Source organism: Acomys russatus, chromosome 29, assembly GCF_903995435.1.
Source record: "Acomys russatus chromosome 29, mAcoRus1.1, whole genome shotgun sequence".
In the NCBI taxonomy this organism is placed as follows: Eukaryota; Metazoa; Chordata; class Mammalia; order Rodentia; family Muridae; genus Acomys; species Acomys russatus.
Window position 1 is genome coordinate 26,703,037 of NC_067165.1, and position 20,042 is coordinate 26,723,078.

Below are 20,042 nucleotides of genomic sequence, written 5' to 3' on the forward strand. Positions count from 1 at the left end.
GCAAGTTGAAGTCCAGCCTGGGCTACTCGAGATCCGCCCCCCCCAACCCCTTTCCCAAATATGTACTAAGTAGATGAAAAGATAGCATCATCATCAAAACTGTAGTTGTTTGGGGTGGACAGTGAGCCACAGGCTAGCTCTGTCCTCACCCTAGTCACCGTGGGTCACTCCATCGGATCAGTGATGGTCCAGACAAGGGATTCACAGTCCCTGGCAGAGAGGACTAAATGTGCCCCGTGGGCAAGTTTTCTTCCCAATTGTTGGGTTGTGAGAAGCCCTGGCATGGCCTCGGTTTTATCTTTTTTTTTTTTCAATTAATATTTATTTGTTTGTTTATTTGCTTATTTATTTAACAGCTTGCCTTCCCTCTACTCCTTCCGGCTCTGCCCTGCCTCTTCTGTTTATCCTTTTTATGGGAATCAGAGGCCTCCCCTCTCCCGGCTGCCGAGACCTCCCGTCTCCCGGCTGCAGACAGGGCTTGTTGAAAGCCATTGACTTCTTCCATTTCCGTACAGGGCCCCTCAGTAAGTGGAGGTTTGGGGTCAGGATGGACTAATAGCTGAGCCAGAGTCTGGGAGCACCGCTGGATGGGCTCCTCTCTGAGAGTGGAGCCAGTTCCTAAGAGCAGCTGCTAGCCCCCAGCGCAGCCGCCCTGAGCAGACACTTAACATCTGGGTGAGAGAAGGAGAAGCTTCTGCGTGTTTGTGTGTGGGTTGGTGTTCAGCCCTACAGGAGTGGGACCTCCCACCAGCTCTGGAGGCTACTTGAGCTGGCTGACCCAGGAAGTACGTCAGTACCCTGGGCAAAGCCCTCTCCAGTTTCTAAAGCCCATTTTAACTTAGCCAAGTGTTAGCATTTTCTAAACACTTCACCTTCCCACCTCCTGAGATTTCACTTCCCTTGTGCAGTCCTGTCCGAGGCTGGCACTGCACCCCCGCCCCCACTCCCCACTCTCCCACCTCCCCACCCCCATCTACAGATACCAGCTCCCCCACCCCCCTCACCCCCGTCTGAACCGGGGAGAGATTCTCTCAAGGAGGCAGGTGACACTACTGAGACCAGAGTCCTGTTCCCCTGACCACAATGACTGTGCTTTCCCTTCAGCAACCCTGGAGGCTTCTTCCCAAAGATGTGGATTTGTGGCTTGTTAGTAGGGAGAACACTGTGGGGACAGTGGGAAGGGAGCCCCTTTGGCCATTAAAACTACTGTTACCAGTCTGAACCTTGAAAGGACTGACAGCTTCTTGCCCTGCTGATGGGTCACTGCTCGCTTGCAAAAAAACAAAAACAGAAATGAAATCACGATGACCAGGTGCTCCCAGCTGTGGACCATCAGGTCCCCACAAAGTCCACAAACACTTAAGCAGGGGTATCCAGACGGCTTGTCTGGATGCCGTGTTGGCACTCGAGGCAACCTTGGGATCTTCCTGATGATAAATAAATGTCTACTGGTTGCCATGACAGTAATGAACCATGCCCAAAACAGAGGAGAATAGAAAAAAACACCAGGGCTCCTGGAATCTCATCCCTGGAAGGGTTTGGTGGCTGCAGATAACCACCCCGCCCCCACCTCCCATATCTTAGCCCTAGTTAAAACATTCAGGCCCTAAGCCTGCTGGGAGAGGTCTCTCGGAGTGTGAATGGCTGTTCTCCATTGACAGTTGCATAAAATTCCTTTCTGCTCCTAGAACAATCTGCTAATGTGTGCATGATGGGCAAAGAGTCTGTAGTTTTGGTGAAAATACTTTGTAGGAAGACTTTGATTTTACTTATTTATGTTTCTACTTTTATTTTATTTTTGAAACAGCTTACTGTGCAAATCAGGCTGGGACTTGAATTCTTTTATTTTTTGTTGTTGTAGTTTTGGTTTTTTGAGATGGATTTCTCTGTGTAGCTTTGGTTGGTCTGGACTCTCTTTGTAGACCAGGCTGGCTGCAAGCTCACAGAGATCCCCCTGTCTCTGCCTCCCGAGTGCTGGGATTAAAGGCGTTCACCACCATGCCTGGCCCGGACTTGATTTTTTTTTTTTTTGAGACAAGGTTTCTCTGTGTGGCCTTGGCTGTCCTGGACTCATTCTGTAGACCAGACTGGCCTCAAACTCAGAGATCTGCCTGCCTCTGCCTTCTGAGTGCTGGGATTAAAGGCATGCGGCACCACGCCCGGATTGGGACTTGAATTCTTGATCCTCCTGCCTCCATCTCCCAAGTGCTGGGGTTATAGGCTTGTACCACTACATCCAGTCATAGAAAGTTAGATGGTTGGTTTGTTGTTGTTTCTCTGTGTATCCTTAGCTATCCTGGAACTTGCTCTGTAGACCAGGTTGGCCTTGAACTCAGCGATCTGCCTGCCTCTGCCTCCCTAGTGTTACCACTCCACCCCACCCCTGCTTCATAGAAAGAGAAAAATTTTTGTTGTTGTTGTTGTTTTGTTTTGTTTTTGAGACAGGGTTTCTCTGTGTATCCTTGGGCTGCCCTGGACTTGCTTTGTAGACCGGCTGGCCTCGAACTCAAAGCAATCCACCTGCCTCTGCCTCCCCAGTGCTGGGATTAAAGGTGTGCACCATCATGCCCAGCCCTCATAGAGATAGGTTTTAATTCTCATCATTTGTCATATGAAGAAAGGAAATGTAGCCAGACATGGTGGGCCACATCTGAATTCCCATCACTTTGGAGACTGAGGCAGGAGGATTGCTGTGAGCTTGAGACCAGCCTGAGATATAGAAGGAGACCTTATCACAATAAATATGTAAATAAACAAACAGGAAAAAAAGAAGAAAAAAAGAAAGGGAATCTGGGGGAGATAACTCAGTTACGCCAAGCAATTATCTTGCAGGCATGAGGACCCGAGTTTAACCTTCTTGTAAAAAAGTCAGTCGTGGGCACATACCTGCATCCCAGTGTGGAAAAGTGAGACCAGTGCATCTTGGGGGGGCTCACGGGCAAGTCAACCTCACCTACTCAGAGACCCTGTCTCAAAAGACAAGGGGACTGAATGTGAGGGCTGATACCTACATCAGCTGACTTCTGGTACACACGCTCACACACCACACACACACACACCATACACACTCATACACAACACACATACCATACACACACTTACACACACCACACACACTGCACAATACACGTTCATTCCTACAACACACATGATCACATACTCACACACACACACACTACGCACACACACGACACACGCACACACTCACGACACATAGACACACTCCCATACACACCACACACACACACTACGCACACACACGACACACGCACACACTCACGACACATAGACACACTCCCATACACACCACACACACACACTACGCACACACACGACACACGCACACACTCACGACACATAGACACACTCCCATACACACCACACACACACACTACGCACACACACGACACACGCACACACTCACGACACATAGACACACTCCCATACACACCACACACACACACTACGCACACACACGACACACGCACACACTCACGACACATACATACACTCCCATACACACCACACACACACACACACATACACACTCACACACACAAACACTTTCATATACACACACACAGTCATACCTGGATCAAGATAGGGTCCCCAGCAAAAAGGGAAATTGGTTAATTCTGGTCCTAGCCCTGGGATTCTGTCCCTCTCCAGTCAGTCACTTGTTTATAGCACAATGCTACGATTGCAGGGACTCTGGTTTAGAATCTCCACGGGTATTCGATCTCTGCTTTTGGCCTCAGTTCTCCTCACATCTTGGAAAAACGACAGTGAGAACACTAGGAGGGGATCTAAGAGGGTCTGTCCACCATAGCTGGCCCAGCCAGGACACAAACGTGAGGCAAGCGGAGCCAGAACAGGAAGTAGCTCGCTTATTTAGCGAGCACCTCCTCTAGGCTCAGCACTTCCTCCTGTTTTCCTGTGTGTGTATAGGCGTGTGAGTAAGTGTGTGTGAGTGTGAGAGTAGGAGTGTGAGGACGTATGTGAGTGTGAGTATGTGTATGCACACGTGCGTGTGAGTGTATGTGTGTGCCTGTGTTATACATGTGTCCTACACATAACTTTTTCTAAAGATAGAAGAGCTTATTTTTAAATTATACTTACTTGTTTATATGCATGTGTCTGGAGGTCAAGGGTCAAGTTCATTATTTCTCTTCGCCATGTGGGTTTCGTGATGGAGCTGAGGTCTTTTGGTTTGATGGCAAGTGCCTTTAGCAGCGGAGCCATCTCACTGGCCTTAGCAGGCAGTTTTTGTTTAATCTTTGCAGTGACCCTAGAAAGTGGAATTATGGGTATTTCAGTCTTTCAGGGTGAGTAGGTAAAAGTGCCATATGATTAGGTTTCTTATAATCAGCATCTTGCAGCTGACACTGAGAAGCAGTTTGCACAAAGATTGTGCAGTTATGAAGGCCAGGTCATGTGATCTCAAGTTAAAAAAACATGTCATGGCTAGGAGGTCGTGGCACATGCCTTGAGACAGGCAGATCTCTGAGTTTGAGGCCAGTAGAATGTAGTGCCTTCCAGGACAGCCAAGGCTACACAGAGAGACTGTCTCAGAAACCCAAACCAGGCTGAATAGATGGCTCAGAGGTTAAGAGCACTGGCTGTTCTTCCGAAGACCCAGGTTCAAATCACAGCACCCACATGGCAGCTCACAGCTTGCCTGTAATTCCAGTTCCAGAGAATCTGGCACCCTCACACAGACACAGAGAGGCAGATTACCAATGTAAATAAGACAATGTAAAATAATAATTAAAATTAAAAAAAGAAAAACTAAACCAACCAACAACCAAAACCCACAGCATGAGCAGGGGAGACGGCTCAGTGGTTAAGAGCATGTATTTAGTCTCCAGAGAACCTGAGTTTAATTCAGAGCAGCTGAGGCAGGTGGCTCACAACTGTCTGTGGACCTTAGCTTCAGGCCAGTGTCTCTGTGGGCACTTGCATTCATGTATGCACAGCTTACACGTAATTAAACAGTACAAGATAAATCTTTAAAAAAAAAAAAAGGTGAACCTCCAACCAGTCTGCTTAAAACACACACACACACACACACACACACACACACACACACACACACACACACACATCATACTTTCAAATATAGACCATCTCTCAGGCCTATATTAAATCTTTCTTTCTTTCTTTAGCATTGGGGAGTCTACCTAAGGCCTCAAGTGCTTAACCACTGGGCTCCAGCTCCAGTCCTCTTTTAATTTTTAAATATTTAACAAACTGATTAAGAGACAGAGCCACTTGTATCTCAGGCTGGCCTTGAACTTGCTGGATGGCTAATGATGACGAACTTTCACTCCTCAGCCTCTACTTCCTCAATACCGGGATTACGGGCTTAGGCCACCACACCAGGGGTATACAGTGCTAGGGAGAAAGGGCTCTGCGCTTGCAAAGCAAGTACTCTCCCAGCTAGATCCGCCGACCTCTAGTTTGTATCTTATATTTTACATTGACCTGTTGTGTGTAAGGGCCAAGGGCGACAGACTGGCAGAGGAAGGCATGAGTGTGGAGGCCAGAGGGCAACCCCTGGGCGTTGGTTTCCTCCCTCTGCCCGGTGTCTCTCTAGTATCGGGCTTGACAGCAAGTGTCTTCATCTGCTGAGCCATTGCATCAGCTCCCCACAACCCCCTCCACTTCACACAACAATGAGGTTTACATTACTGTTTATGTACTTATTTTGGTTTTCCAGACAGGGTCTCTCTGTGTAGCCTTGGCTGTCCTGGACTCCCTTTGTAGACCAGGCTGGCCTTGAACTCACAGCAATCCTCCTGCCTCTGCCTTCCAAGTGCTGGGATTAAAGGCGTGCGCCACCACACCCTGCCTCCCTTGTTTTATTTTTGATAGCGTTCATTTTTAGTGAGTGTGGGGTGAAATCCTTTCATTTTGCCCTTCTGTGATGATGGCTGGTATAGGCGACAGAGGCACCTGCTGTTATGGCTGATTATTTTGCCCCCGGTCTCATCCTATAGTTTATGCAGCTCAAGCAGGCCTTGAATTTGCTGGGTAGTCAAGATTGGCTTTAGTCTCCTGTTCTTGCTGCCTCTACCTTCCCAGTGTTGGGATTACAGGGAAGCATCACCATGCCTGCCTTTCAGCCCATTTAAAAATATTCATATTGCGAAACGGGACATGGTGATGGCACACCCTTAATACCAGACTTTGAGCCAGGCTTGGTGGTGCACACCTTTAATCCCAGCACTTGGGAGGCAGAGGCAGGCGTATCTCTGTATCTCTGAGAGTTAGTTTGAGGCCAACCTGGTCTACAAAACGAGTCCAGGATAGCCAAGGCTACACAGAGAAACTCTGTCTTGAAAAACAAAAAAATAAAAACAAAACAAAAAAACCAAACCAAACCAAGATCTGGTGCCCTCTTCTGGCCTGCAGGTGTTAAGTGCAGGCAGAACACTATATACATAATGAATAAATAAATCTCTTTTTTAAAAAAAACCAAAAACTTCATTTGCGCAGGATCTATAATCCCAGGTAAGAACTAATGCCTGAAATTTCCCTAGTGAAGGCTGGTCAGTGTCCTGGGTTTAGGTGAGTGGGTTCATGTTCTGCTCCCACACCCTCAACCAAGCAGCAGGTGCTTGGGTCCCAGTGGTAGTGATGGTGTGGGATGTATGCTCCTCCCCCCCTCTCTCTGCCACTCCTCAACCACACCCTGTTGGCAAATGCACCTTCTCGCCATAAGGGTTTTCGAGACACAGCAAGAGATGCGAATGAAGTTGCCTGACTTACAGTTTATAAATATTTAGATAGTTCTGCCCTTGCCCTCAACTGACTCTACAAAGTAACAGAGCTGGCCTGCTGGTGAACTCAGCTTTCCAAGCCAGTGTCTGCACTGGGAATTTCCAGCCCGTTTTTCTTCTGCCCAGTGGCCGATGGTCCCTCTCTTCCCATTGACCTGCCTGAGAACCCTTCCCTCAGGTGTCCTGGGACCTGCTAGTGTTTCCAGTGGGTGTGGGGTAGAGAGACCCAGATGGCAGGATTCTTGTGTTTCATTGATATGTGTGGTCCACCCCACCCCCATCTGAGGACTGGGCAGTTGTCTAAGCTTCTGCCCTTCAGGGAACTGTGCCCAAGTTTTTTTTCCTTTCCTTTCTTTCTTTCTTTCTTTTTTTTTTTTTTTTTTCCTTTTTTTCTGTTTTGGATTTTTTGAGACAGGGTCTCTCTGTGTATCCTTGCCTGTCCTGGAGCTCCCTCCGTAGACCAGAACTCAGAGATCCGCCTGCCTCTGCCTCCTTGAGTGCTGGGATTAAAAGTGTGCACCACCACGCCTGGCCTACAAACTGATGTCTTTATGGCTGGAGAGACCCCACTCTTCCCAGTTCATTTTACCCTCAGTTTGCCCCCTCCCCCCAGAAAAGCTAGACTTCTTCTTTTCTTTCTTTTTTTGGTTTTTCGAGACAGGGTTTCTCTGTGTATCCTTGGCTGTCCTGGACTCACTTTGTAGACCAGGCTGGCCTCGAACTCACAGCAATCTGCCTGCCTCTGCCTCCTGAGTGCTGGGATTAAAGGCATGAGCCGCCATGCCCAGCTTTTCTTTTTTACCTTTGCCTTGAAATTGTTGTTGGTGGCTTAGTGGTTCCTTTATTCGTGGCCACAGATAATGCGTGTAAAAAAAATAAAAATGGAGGCGGAGACAATTGCAGTATAGTATTATTTAGGTCGGTAAATATAATGTTCGTGCTTCTTTCGACAAAGCCCCGTGACTGCCTCACTTCCCTAACCCTAGGCTTTCTCAATGAGCCTGCACAGTCAGGACACAGGGCAGGATCCACAATGCCCAGAGCTAAAGCTGGCCTTCTGACTGGAGATTTTCTGGAGATAGTCACGGTCGTCTTCCTAACCGGAGCCAGACCCAAGAGGAGGAAGGTACTTCCTGTGTGGGTAGGGACATGGGTTCCCCACAGATGCAGAGTGAGTGGCCTGAGCTGCCCCGCTGTGGGCTGCACCTGCTCCCTGCCCTTCTCAGAGAGCTTGACCAGGTGCGCTTCCCACCTCAGGAACCCCTGAGTCAAGGGGTCCAGCAGGATAAAGAAGGGGATCAGAAGAAGGAGCATCTTCACCCCAGAGGAAAGGGGGCTGAGACTATGGGGCAGGGACACACACATTTTCCTCAGCTGTCCTGGACTCGCTTTGTAGACCAGGCTGGCCTCGAACTCACAGCGATCCACCTGCCTCTGCCTCCCGAGTGCTGGGATTAAAGGCGTGCACCACCACTGCCTGGCTAAGACCCCGGTTTCTATGGGTCATAGCTACCACTGTGCACTGTATGGGCTGGGTTGCAGCCTATCATTAGAGATCTTGCCATGTATGTGTGAGACCTCAGGTGCTGGAGAGAAAAGAAAAAAGAAAAAGGAAAAAAGAAAAGAAAAGAAAAAAAACACTATAGCTGAGACTTTCTAAAACAATTCAAAATAAAACAGGAAACCCAAAAGCTATTCTATCTTAGCGCAAACAAAATGCTTTTTTACAGGAAACAACTGGATTTTCTAAAGCAAACAGTTTAGGGAGGAGAGTGACATGGTGTACTTTGTTTACGAAGCTTTTTAATGTTGGATTAAATAGGAGACAGCTGGGGTCTCCTGACTGCTTCCACTTTCGCTATGTGGTGACAAGCTGCCTTGGTTGTGCTGATAAAGGAGGTTTTGTTTTGTTTCTTGTTTTTTTTTTTTTCCTTGTGCTGGGAATGGAACTCAGAGCCTTGCTCATGCAGGGAAATTGCTCTACCCTTGAGTTCAGAGGGCTCCCAAATAGCTGAAGATTTTTCTTTTACTTTAAAAACACTTTTGTTGTTGTTGTTGTTTTCGAGACAGGGTTTCTCTGTGTAGCCTTGGCTGCCCTGGACTTGCTTTTGTAGACCAGGCTGGTCTTGAACTCACAGTGATTCGCCTGCCTCTGCCTCCTGAGTGCTGGGATTAAAGGCGTGTGCCACCACACCCAGCTTTAAAAATGCTTTTACCAGCATGCATTGATTATACTAAGTGACCGGCTTCATTACAGCATTCCGTGCACGTGCTTCACACATTTTGACCATATTCAGCCATTACCCTGTCTTGCCCCCTCCCACTGGTCCACTCCTTCCCACTTACTCTCCCTGAAGGTAGGCGCCTGTTTTTCTGTTTGATTTGTTTCCTGGATAAACCAGTGCACTTCATTAGGGCTGCTTACAGGAACATGCACAGGGGTGGGGGTGGGGGTAGGGGCAGGGGGGTGGAATTGAGGGATTGGGAGTTGGGGGGGGGTAGAGGATTTGTTTACAGGCTTATTTCCGTTTGTGTGTGTGTGTGTGTGTTTGTGTGTGTGTGTGTGTGTGTGTGAGTATAGTGTACATGCACATGTGTGGGTGCACTCCCCTGTGTACGTTCAGAGGAGGATGTTGGGGTCCTCTATCAATTTTTTTTTTTTTGAGACAGGGTTTCTCTGTGTAGCCTTGGCTGTCCTGGCCTCACTCTGTAGACTAGGCTGGCCTCGAACTCACAGAGTGAGTGCTGGGATTACAGGCGTGCGCCAGCACCGTCTGGCTTCTTCTATCGCTTCTTGCTAAACCGGGAGACACATTGCTGTTGATGATGATGATGATGATGATGTTCTTGTCATCGTTTTCAGCCTTTCTGGCCAACAAGCCGAGCAACCCTCATTGTTAGCATTACAGGGTTCCTTCCCCGGGAGGACCACACCAAGTTTTTCATGGTGCTGCAATCTGAGCTTACCTTCTCACACTTAAACAGCAAGCACTCTTCACCACTCTTTCCTTCCTTCCTTCCTTCCTTCCTTCCTTCCTTCCTTCTTTCCTTCCTTCCTTTTTTGTTTGTTTTTTCACCACGCCCGGATTTCTTCACCACTCTTAAAGCTCTTAGGTTTTGCTTTGTGTCAGGGCCCCACGGTGTAGCCCTGATTGGCCTTGAACTTAGAGCAGTTCCAGGCATGTGCTACTCTCTGACCAGCTCTTCTTGGACACGGTATTAAAAATCATAAAAAGTGGCTTCTTTTTTTTTTTTTTTTAAGATTTATTTATTTATCATATATACACAGTGTTTTGCCTGTATGTACACCAGAAGAGGGCATCAGATCTCATTATAGGTGGTTGTGAGCCACCATGTGATTGCTGGGAATTGAACTCAGGACCTTTGGAAGAGCAACCAGTGCTCTTAACTTCTGAGCCATCTCTCAAGCCTCAAATAGTGGCTTCTTAATGTCTCTTTTTCTTTCTTCGAGAAAGGGTCTCCTTCAGCCCAGACTGGCCTTGCTTTGTGGGTCCTCCATCTCCCAAGTGCTGGCATTAAAGGCATGAACCACCATGCCTGAATTTGTCAGTTAATATATTTCTTTCCTCTGCCAGGCTGATTCAAAGGCAAGTTCATCTCACAGTTCAAATTATTTCATAGATTTTTTTTTCCTGGAAGGTCACATGATAGTTGGCTGCAAAAGTCTTTTATAAATGCTATCCATTTCACATGTAGAATATTAAAAAGATGTGTGCTTAGCCAGGAGTGGTGGCGCATGCCTTTAATCCAGCACTTGGAAGACAGAGGCAGGCAGGTCTCTGTGAGTTCGAGGCCAGCCAGGTCTACAGGGTGAGTTCCAGGACAGCCACGGCTACACAGAAAAACCCTGTCTTGGAAAACCAAAACCGAAACAAAACAAAACAACCACCCCCCACAAAAAAAACAACAAAACAAAACAGAATGCCCTTAGCCACTGAACCATCTCTCCAGCCCCTCCTTTGGTTTTTCAAGATGATAGATTAAAAAAAATTTTTTTTTAGAGAAATGATTGTGATTTTTCAGGAGTTCTGAGACCTATAGATCTGGTGTGTGTGTGTGTGTGTGTGTGTGTGTATATTACTGTCCTACTAAATAAGGCAAAGACTCAAAAAATGTTCTCAACAAAATTCTGTTGACAACTGGTTGTTTTTTAAAACGTACTTGTATTTAGCCTCATTTGAGCATTGAGCCTTCTTTATCTTTGGAAGGTTCCTGAAGGGATGGGTGTCGCTAGCCGGGCCTTCTCCTCCATCCTGTGCTTTGGTCTTCGGTTCTGAGACTAAATGTGGAAGAGACAATTCCTGGTTCTCACAGGTGGCTCAGCCTCCATGAAGAACTGAAATTCAGATCAGGTCTGAATCATGAGTTGAAACTGGCCAAGTGAAAGGAGTGGAGGGGTGTAGGCTGCTCCAGTTTCCTTTCTGATACTTTGATAAACTATTCTGACCAAGCCGGGAGGTGGTGGCACACGTCTTTCATCCCAGCACTTGGGAGGTAGAGGCAGAGGCAGGTAGACCTCTGAGTTCAAGGCCAGTCTGGTCTACAGAGCAAGTTCCAGGACAGCCAGGGCTACACAGAGAGACCCTTTCTTGAAAAACCAAACCAAAAGAAACAAACAAAAGTCTAAAAGCTATTCTGAGCAAAAACAGTGTAGATGAGGAATGAGTTTACTTGGCCTATTCTAGTCGGTCATTGAAGGAAAACCAAGGCAGGGAACTGAAGGCGCACAGCAGCTTTCTGTTCCACACAGCATCGCCTCTAACAAACAAGGAACTCGCTTAACAGTCAAAGGAGTACAGCAGGAACCACGGAAGATGCAGCTCTCTGGCTTTTTATACACTTCAGGATCCTCTGCCTAGAGGATGGCGCCACTCACAGTGGGCTGTGCCTCCCTACAGCAGTGAACCATTGAGACAATCCCCCATAGACACACCCCATGGGCCAGTCTGATAGATTGAGGCCATTTCTCAGCTGAAGCTGTGTCAAGTTGGGGGAACTATCTAGAATATGTAGCTCTGAGATACAGTCCTTATGAGGTATATGGAGACCTTGGGTTCTATTAGCATTGTAAAGGAGAGGAGAGGAAAAGAGAGAAAGAGAGAGAGGAGAGAGGGGGGCGGTGGGGGATAGGGTGGGGGGAAGAGCCTTCAAGGCAGCTGGCTGGGGCAAGGGACACGTGGTGGGCTTTCTCCAGTTCTTAGAAACTGCCTGTCTCATAGCTGGGCATGGTGGTGCACGCCTTTAGACAGATTTCAGTGCGTTCGAGGCCAGCGTGGTCTACAAAAGAGAGTTCCAGGATAGCCAAGGACACGCAGAGAAACCCTGTCTCAAAAGACAACACACACACACACACACACACACACACACACACACACACACACACACGAGAGAGAGAGAGAGAGAGAGAGAGAGAGAGAGAGAGAGAGAGAGAGAGAGAGAGAGAGAGAGAGAGAGAGAGGAAGTCCTGGCACCGTGCACACCATCTGTTCGGGATGTTTCCACCATCACTCCTCCTCCTCCTCTATGCTTTCTCAGAAATGCTGCCTGCTTTCCCAGATCTCCTCTTCTTCTACAGCAGCTGTCTGTCTGAAGCCCTTTAGCTTTTCTCCCTGGTGAGAAGATAAGTTCCTTGATGGAAGGCTGTTTTGCTGTATTCTTCCGTATGCCTGATATGAGTCAGCGCACAGAAATATTGTTGGATGGATGTTTGGGAGAGCAAAAAGACTTGAGATCCTGACCACTATTTTTCTAGAAATGTGTAGTTGTGTGTGTGTGTGTGTGTGTGTGTGAGAGAGAGAGAGAGAGAGAGAGAGAGAGAGAAGAGAGAGAGAGAAGAGAGAGAGAGTGCCATCTACCATTTTTAAAAAATATTTTATTAATTTATTCATATTACATCTCAATTGTTAGTCCATCCCTTGTATCCTCCCATTCCTCCCTTCCTCCCGCTTTCCCCCTATTCCCCTTCCCTATGTCTGTGACTGAGGAGGACCTCCACCTCCTGTATATGCTCATAGGGTATCAAGTCTCTTCTTGGTAGGCTGCTATCCTTCCTCTGAGTGCCACCAGGCCTCCCCATCAAAGGGACGTGGTCAAAAACGGGGCACCAGAGTTCATGTGAAAGTCAATTCCCACTCTCCACTCAACGGTGGAGAATGTCCTGTCCATTGGCTAGATCTGGGTAGGGGTTCAAAGTTTACTTCCTGTATTGTCCTTGGCTGTCTACCTTTTTTTTTTTTTTTTTTTTTAGACATGGTTTCTCTGTGTAACAGTGGCTATCTTGTACCCACTTTGTAGACCAGGCTGGCCTAGAACTCACAGAGATCCACCTGCCTCTGTCTCCTGAGTGCTGGGATTAAAGGTGTGCATCATCAGGCCCAGCCTGATTTATTTATTTTCTGAAACAGAGTCTCACACTATAGCCCAGGCTAGCCTTCAGCTCACTATGTAGCCAAGGTTGGCCTGATACTCACTATAATCCTCTTGCCTTAGCCCTCTGAATTCTGGGATTACATAGGTGAGTCACTGGGCCTGGCCACATGGGTATTTAGTGTCCTATAATCTCTGGCAGTTCCTCACTCTTTTCTTTTCTTTCTTTCTTTTTCTTTTTAAAGATTTGTTTATTTATTATGTATACAGTGCTCTGTCTGCATGTACACCTGCAGGCCAAAAGAGAGCATCAGTTCACATTATAGATGGCTGTGAACCACCATGTGGTTGCTGGGAATTGAACTCAGGACCTCTGGAGGAGCAGTCAGTGCCCTTAACCTCTGAGCCATCTCTCCAGCCCCCTCAGTCTTTTCTTTATCTTTCGTGACCTTGACATTTTGAATAGGCACTGCCCAGCCATTTTGAAGGATGTCTATAATTTCGCTTTGTTGGGTTTGAGGTAGAGTAGGAGGTCCCACCCTTGGTGACATCATACATGCCAAACAAGAAAGACCACTGCTCATAACCCTGCAGCTATTGAATGAATGAATATATATATATATTTAAATAGAGTCCCGTTGTGCAGCTTAGGTTGTCCTAATGTATGAATCTACACACACACACACACACACACACACACACACAAATATATTTAAATAGAGTCCCATTGTGCAGTTTAGGTTGTCCTAATGTATGAATCTACATATATATATATTTAAATAGAGTCCCATTGTGCAGCTTAGGTTGTCCTAACCAGGATGGCCTCAAACCCATGGCGATCCTCCTGCCTCTGCCTCTCAAGTGGATTTCATTACAGGTGTGAACCACAATGCCTGTCCTAAACTTTTTTTTTTTGCAATATGAATTTTTAAATCGTGTTGATTTTATTTATTTTATGCATACTAGTGCTTGTCTGCCTTTCTGTATACTATGTGTTTGCCTAGAGGCCGGGGAGGTTCAAAGAGGGCATCAGACCAGCTAGAACCGGAGTTACACCACATAAACACGCCACATGCAAACATAATCCATACCACATACAGAGGTCACATGACAACTGGTACACCTGAGTTCTCTACTTCCCTCATTTGGGTCCTGGGGATCCAATCAGGCCACCAGGCTTGGTGACAGATGCCTTTGCCCACTGAATCATTTTACAGGCTGCTCACCTCTTTCTGCAGGCTCTACCTCCATCACCTCCCTTCTAATCCTTGGGGATCACGTTTCAGCATGGATCCTAGAGAGGACTCCAACATCCAAACCGTAGCAGGGAGCCTTGGAATCGGCGAGGTAGAGGGAGCCTCTTCCTGCCTCTTTATAACCAGTCGTTGCATGTTCTTTCAGGCACCCAGCACTCCATGTCCAGGTGACCCTTTCGCCCAGAGAAATGGAGCCAAATGCCTCCTCTCGTGTGGATTCCGAGTTCCGATACACTCTCTTTCCGATTGCTTACACTGTCATCTTCATACTGGGGGTGGTTGCCAATGGCTACGTGCTGTGGGTCTTTGCCCGCCTGTACCCTTCCAAGAAACTCAACGAGATAAAGATCTTCATGGTGAACCTCACCATGGCAGACCTGCTCTTCTTGGTCACCCTCCCGCTATGGATCGTCTACTATTACAACGAGGGCAACTGGATTCTCCCCAAATTCCTGTGCAACCTGGCTGGATGCCTCTTCTTCATCAATACCTACTGCAGTGTGGCCTTCCTGGGTGTCATCACCTATAACCGTTACCAGGCAGTGGCTTATCCCATCAAGACCGCTCAGGCCACCACCCGCAAGCGTGGCATCTCTTTGTCCCTGGTCATCTGGATATCCATCGTCGCTACTGCATCCTACTTCCTGGCCACGGACTCCACCAACGTAGTGCCTAAAAAGGACGGTTCAGGCAACATCACCCGCTGCTTTGAACACTATGAGCCACACAGTGTGCCCGTTCTTGTTGTTCATGTCTTCATCGCCTTCTGTTTCTTCCTTGTCTTCCTCCTCATCCTCTACTGCAACCTGGTCATCATCCACACGCTGCTCACGCGGCGCATGAGGCGGCAGCGTAAAGCGGAAGTGAAGCGCCGGGCCCTGTGGATGGTCTGCACCGTCTTGGCGGTATTTGTCATCTGCTTTGTGCCCCATCACATGGTCCAGCTGCCCTGGACCCTGGCAGAGTTGGGCTACCAGACCAACTTCCACCAGGCTATTAACGACGCCCATCAGATCACCCTCTGCCTCCTCAGCACCAACTGCGTCTTAGATCCTGTCATCTACTGCTTTCTTACCAAGAAGTTCCGGAAGTACCTCAGCGAAAAGCTGTACAACATGCGCAGTAGCCGGAAGTGCTCCAGGGCCACAACTGACACATGCACTGAGGTGATAGTACCGGCTAACTAGACTCCTGTCATGTCACTGAAAAATTAATCTCTGCTTCTTAAAGTCAGACCCAGTGCCCTCTCTTCCAAGGACCTCACAGACTGAGCTGGGAGGTGAGAGGTTTCTGCCTGTGGCCAAGCCCTCCTTGGATCCTAGTGGACTATTAAATATGGCAGTTACTTCCTCACAGAGACAGTGGCAGACTGAATGCTCCTTTTCCACCCATCTTTGGGTTAACACTAGGGGACTGTGGCTGATGGCCTCGCTCACCCAGAATGTCAGATTCTGACATCCCAGCTGTGGCCAGCCCTTGAGCATAGACTCTGAGTAGCCTAGTTCATCCAAATGGGGCTGCAACCTTAATGTTTGGGCAGTGACTCCTGGAGGGGGCAGGGCTGTCAGTAAGGACCTCTTCATTGGTCGTATGGAAGATCTTTGGGGGCAGCAGGGGGGTTTAAGATGGTGCCCTCCTTTTTCCACCCCCAAGTATAAGCATCTTTGTGACGCTTTGGTTTGGGGGACCCTTCTGACTGACACAGTACCTTGTCTCAAAATGTAACCAGAGCTGAGCGGTGGTGGCGCACGCCTTTAATCCCACCCCTCGGGAGGCAGAGGCAGGCAGATCGCTGTGAGTTCGAGGCCAGCCTGGTCTACAAAGTGAGTCCAGAACAGCCAAGGTTACACAGAGAGACCCTGTCTTGGGGGGAAACAACAACAACAACGTGTAACCAGTGGAGATAACAGAAAAGCTGACCAGGAGCTAGAATGGAGTGTGTTTGCTGAGGCAGCTGAGTTTCTGCCTGAATGCTGAGAGAGTGGAAGAGAGATGGCTACCTCAGAACACAGCATTTCCACTTCCAGCAGGCAGCAGCTTCTTTTGAGGAGCACTGGATGCCTGCTGGTGAATTTTGACAATCCACCATGGCAAGAAAGGCAGGGCAGGGCAGGGCAGGGCAGACAGCGATGGCAGGAACACTAGGCAGAGGTTCTTCACATGTCAGTGAGCCGGGAAACAAGACAGCACCTTAACCCCGGGATGGGGTTACCACCTTCAGAGGCTACCCCCGGCCATCTACAGCCGGGTCCTACCTCCTAAAGGCTCCACAGTCTCCCAGATTAACACCACTAGCGGGAGAATGAACATAGGGAACACAGGGCCCTGGGCCAGTGAGATGGGCCACCAGGTAGAGAATAGACTACTGCAAGTTGTCATTTGACCTTTACTTGGATGCTGTGGCACACACACAATGCTCTGCTCCCCCCATATACATGTAAACAAATTAGTGCAACAAAGCAAAACAAATATGACCCCGTGGGAGTACACATGTGATAGTGTGTGCTTCCAAAATATACACGCTGTTGCATTGAAGTGAGATCCCTTCTTGCCCTCAGAGAACTATCTAGAAGCCTCAGACTCAGAACTCAGAGGAGCTCTTCTTGGTTTCCTGAGCCTTGTGCTTCTTTTTAAAATGTCCATGCTGGGCAGTATGCCTTTAATCCCAGCACTCTGGAGGCAGAGGCAGGCAGATCTTGGTCAGTTCGAGGCCAGCCTGGTCTACAGAGTGGGTTCCAGGACAGACATGGCTACACAGAGAAACTGTCTTGAAAAAAAAAAATTTGCCCTTCCTTTCAGCTAGTGTCCCCCTGAAGTTGTGTCGGTTGAATCCTGTCTGCCAGTCAGGCATGGGTTTGTTCTAATAGGCTAGTAACCTGCTTGGTTTGGGCGATGGCTATGGGCTGCCTAGCTAAAGGGGACTGGGTAGCTAAAACAACATCCTTGGATTTTGACATCTTACGAATTCAGGTTCAAGTCCTGGCTGTGCTAGATGCTGTCCAGGACATTGGAATCTAATTTTCTACCTCTTAGTGTTATTAGCTGGGAGGTACAACCTACCTCACGGGGCTGTGCGGTGCCACGCTCAGCTGACTCTTGGTTGCTTATCTCTGATCCCCCTCTTTCCTGAGAACTTGGTGCCCTTTACTCCTGTGATAGGAACCGAAGGGTGAGACTTGGGCATCTTCATTCGGGATCCTGTCTGGGGCTCTGCAGGGCACTTCCTGAAGTCATTCAAACCCTGGAGCTGTGACCATGCCTGGATGTAAAGTGGGCTGGGTAGCCACTTAGGTCACTGGTAGACAAATAAATGGCTTTTCAAAGAAGGCAGACGTGCTAGGCAAAGCAGAGGACAGAGAGAAACCAGAATTTGGAGAGAAGACACGGCTTCTAGGGGTCAGAGAGCACCCCTTCCCTCTTTCTCTTGCATCCTGGGAGGTTCTCTTGTCAGGATTTCTTATCCCGCCCCCCCCAAGCTCATTCAATGTCTATCAAATAATGTACTTTCTATCAAAGAACACTCTGTTTCTATGCTAATACAGTACATTCCGAATTTCACCCATTTGCATATCTTCCTTGCCATTGTTTTTGCAATATTCGTGTACCATGCTGTGTATACTTAATAAACCATTTTGTCTTTAAATTGGGTCAGTTTTAAAAAAATTATTTATTTTATTTGCATTTGTGTTTTGCCTGCATGTATGTCTGTGAGAGGGTTTCAGATCTTCTGGAACTGGAGTTACAGACAGTTATGAGCCAGGAATTCAACTCAGAGACCTCTGGAAGAGCAGCCAGTGTTCTTAACCGCTGAGCCATCTCTCCAGCCCTAAATTGGGTCAATTTTTAAAACTTACATTTCTACCTCACGGCCACACTATAGATTATTGTTTCTGTCCATTTTACAGGTGGTAAAAAGGAAGCTCAGAAGAGCTGAGTCAAGGTAAAAGAGCAAGTAAGTGGCAGAGTCTTTAATATTTAGAGCTAGGGGGTTGGGGATTTAGCTCAGTAGGTTCTCAGCTCTGGAAGGAAAAAAAAAAAGACAAAATAATATTTAGAGCTAGAACTCACAGTGGGCACAGGCTCCCCTACCACCAACAAATAGCTGTAACCACACCCTAACTGTTCTAGAAGTCCAGTGTGTGCTATGGCAGGAGCTGCTGCAGGCCTCCACCCTGATGCTGGTGGTCTCTTGGACAGTTCATGCAGCCCGAAGCCCCATGGGGGACTCTTTCAGACGCAGGGCCGTGTGACCAGGCACTTCAGACATTGTATGATAGATGGAGACACCAGGAACCAGAGCCCCGTTGCTACTTACTACTAGTTTTGTTTTTTAAATGTATTTATTATTTTAATTAATTAATTTGTTTATTTATTTATTTGGTTTTTCAAGACGGGGTTTCTCTGTATAACAGCCCTAGCTGTCTGGACTCGCTGTGTAGACCAGGCTGGCCTCAAACTCACAGTGATCCACCTACCTCTGCCTCCCAAGTGCTGCGATTAAAGGTATGTGCCACTACACCCGGCTGAGTTTACTAGTTTTGAGACTCGGTTCCACTTGTCAGCTTGAAGGGTTCTAGAATCATCTGTGAACACCGTCAGTTTCTCTGGGCTGTATATCCTGAAGCAATGCTGCCTGGGCATCCTGAGCCAGGCTTACATCTAGTTTGGTGGAGAACCAACTTGCTTCTGAAATGGATGCAACAGTCCACTCTCACCCATAGCTTTATGAAGGACTTTATCGTCTGGTTTGTTGAGTAGCCTTGGCTGACCTGGAACTGGATCTGTAGTCCAGGATGGCCTTGTACTTGTTAGAATTCAGGAATAGCTGCATATACTGACCACTCGAGCACCAGGCTCAGACTGATGGATGTTTATTTGATCCTTGAACAAGAACTGACCGGTTAGAGCCACAGTCTGAACTCAAGAATCAGACTGTGACATTGGTCGGCTTCCAAGGCAGCTTTTTATAAGAAACCCTTAGGCAGGGCGTGGTGGCGCACGCCTTTAATCCCAGCACTTGGGAGGCAGAGGCAGGCAGATCGCTGCGAGTTTGAGGCCAGCCTGGTCTAGGACAGCCAAGGTTACACAGAGAAACCCTGTCTTGAAAAGCCCAAAAAAAAGGGGGGCTGGAGAGATGGCTCAGCGGTTAAGAGCACTGACTGCTCTTCCAGAGGTCATGAGTTCAATTCCCAGCAACCACATGGTGGCTCACAACCATCTATAATGTGATCTGATGTGCATTGTATACATAATAAATAAATAAATCTTAAAAAAAAAACAAAAAACAATACTAACTTAAAAAAAAAAAAAAAAAAAAAAAAGCCAAAAAAAAAAAAAAAAAAAAAAAAAAAAAAAAAAAAGGCCAAAACAAAAACAAAACAAAACCTTAACCAGGTAACCAGGTGGGAAGTAGGGGGAGAGCTGTATTACATCATTTTGATTAGCTAAACACAAACGGAATGGATTTTGTTCTGAGCACAATGTACCCAGGTGGCTAGACAAAGCCTTTTAAGCTGATTGGCTGGGATTTAGGGTAGGGCTGTTCTTGGGGGCTTTCCAGCTCTCTGGCAGTAACAAACACAGCAGGATGTTGCGGTCTTAACTTTAATAGGCATCA

General features: G+C 47.6%; 1 protein-coding gene across 1 annotated transcript; it reads left to right on the forward strand.

Annotated features, from left to right (window-relative positions):
• The first annotated feature begins 14,572 nt into the window (after positions 1–14,572).
• Positions 14,573–15,659, forward strand: Ptafr (platelet activating factor receptor). Its single transcript, XM_051171007.1, has one exon. It carries the CDS (start codon positions 14,614–14,616, stop codon positions 15,610–15,612), a length of 999 nt encoding a protein of 332 aa, XP_051026964.1. The 5' UTR covers positions 14,573–14,613; the 3' UTR covers positions 15,613–15,659.
• The last annotated feature ends 4,383 nt before the right edge of the window (positions 15,660–20,042 follow it).

What these genes read in the sequence shown, in the direction of transcription:
- Ptafr (XM_051171007.1), top strand. Translation starts at nt 14,614, where the DNA reads ATGGAGCCAAATGCCTCCTCTCGTGTGGATTCCGAGTTCCGATACACT.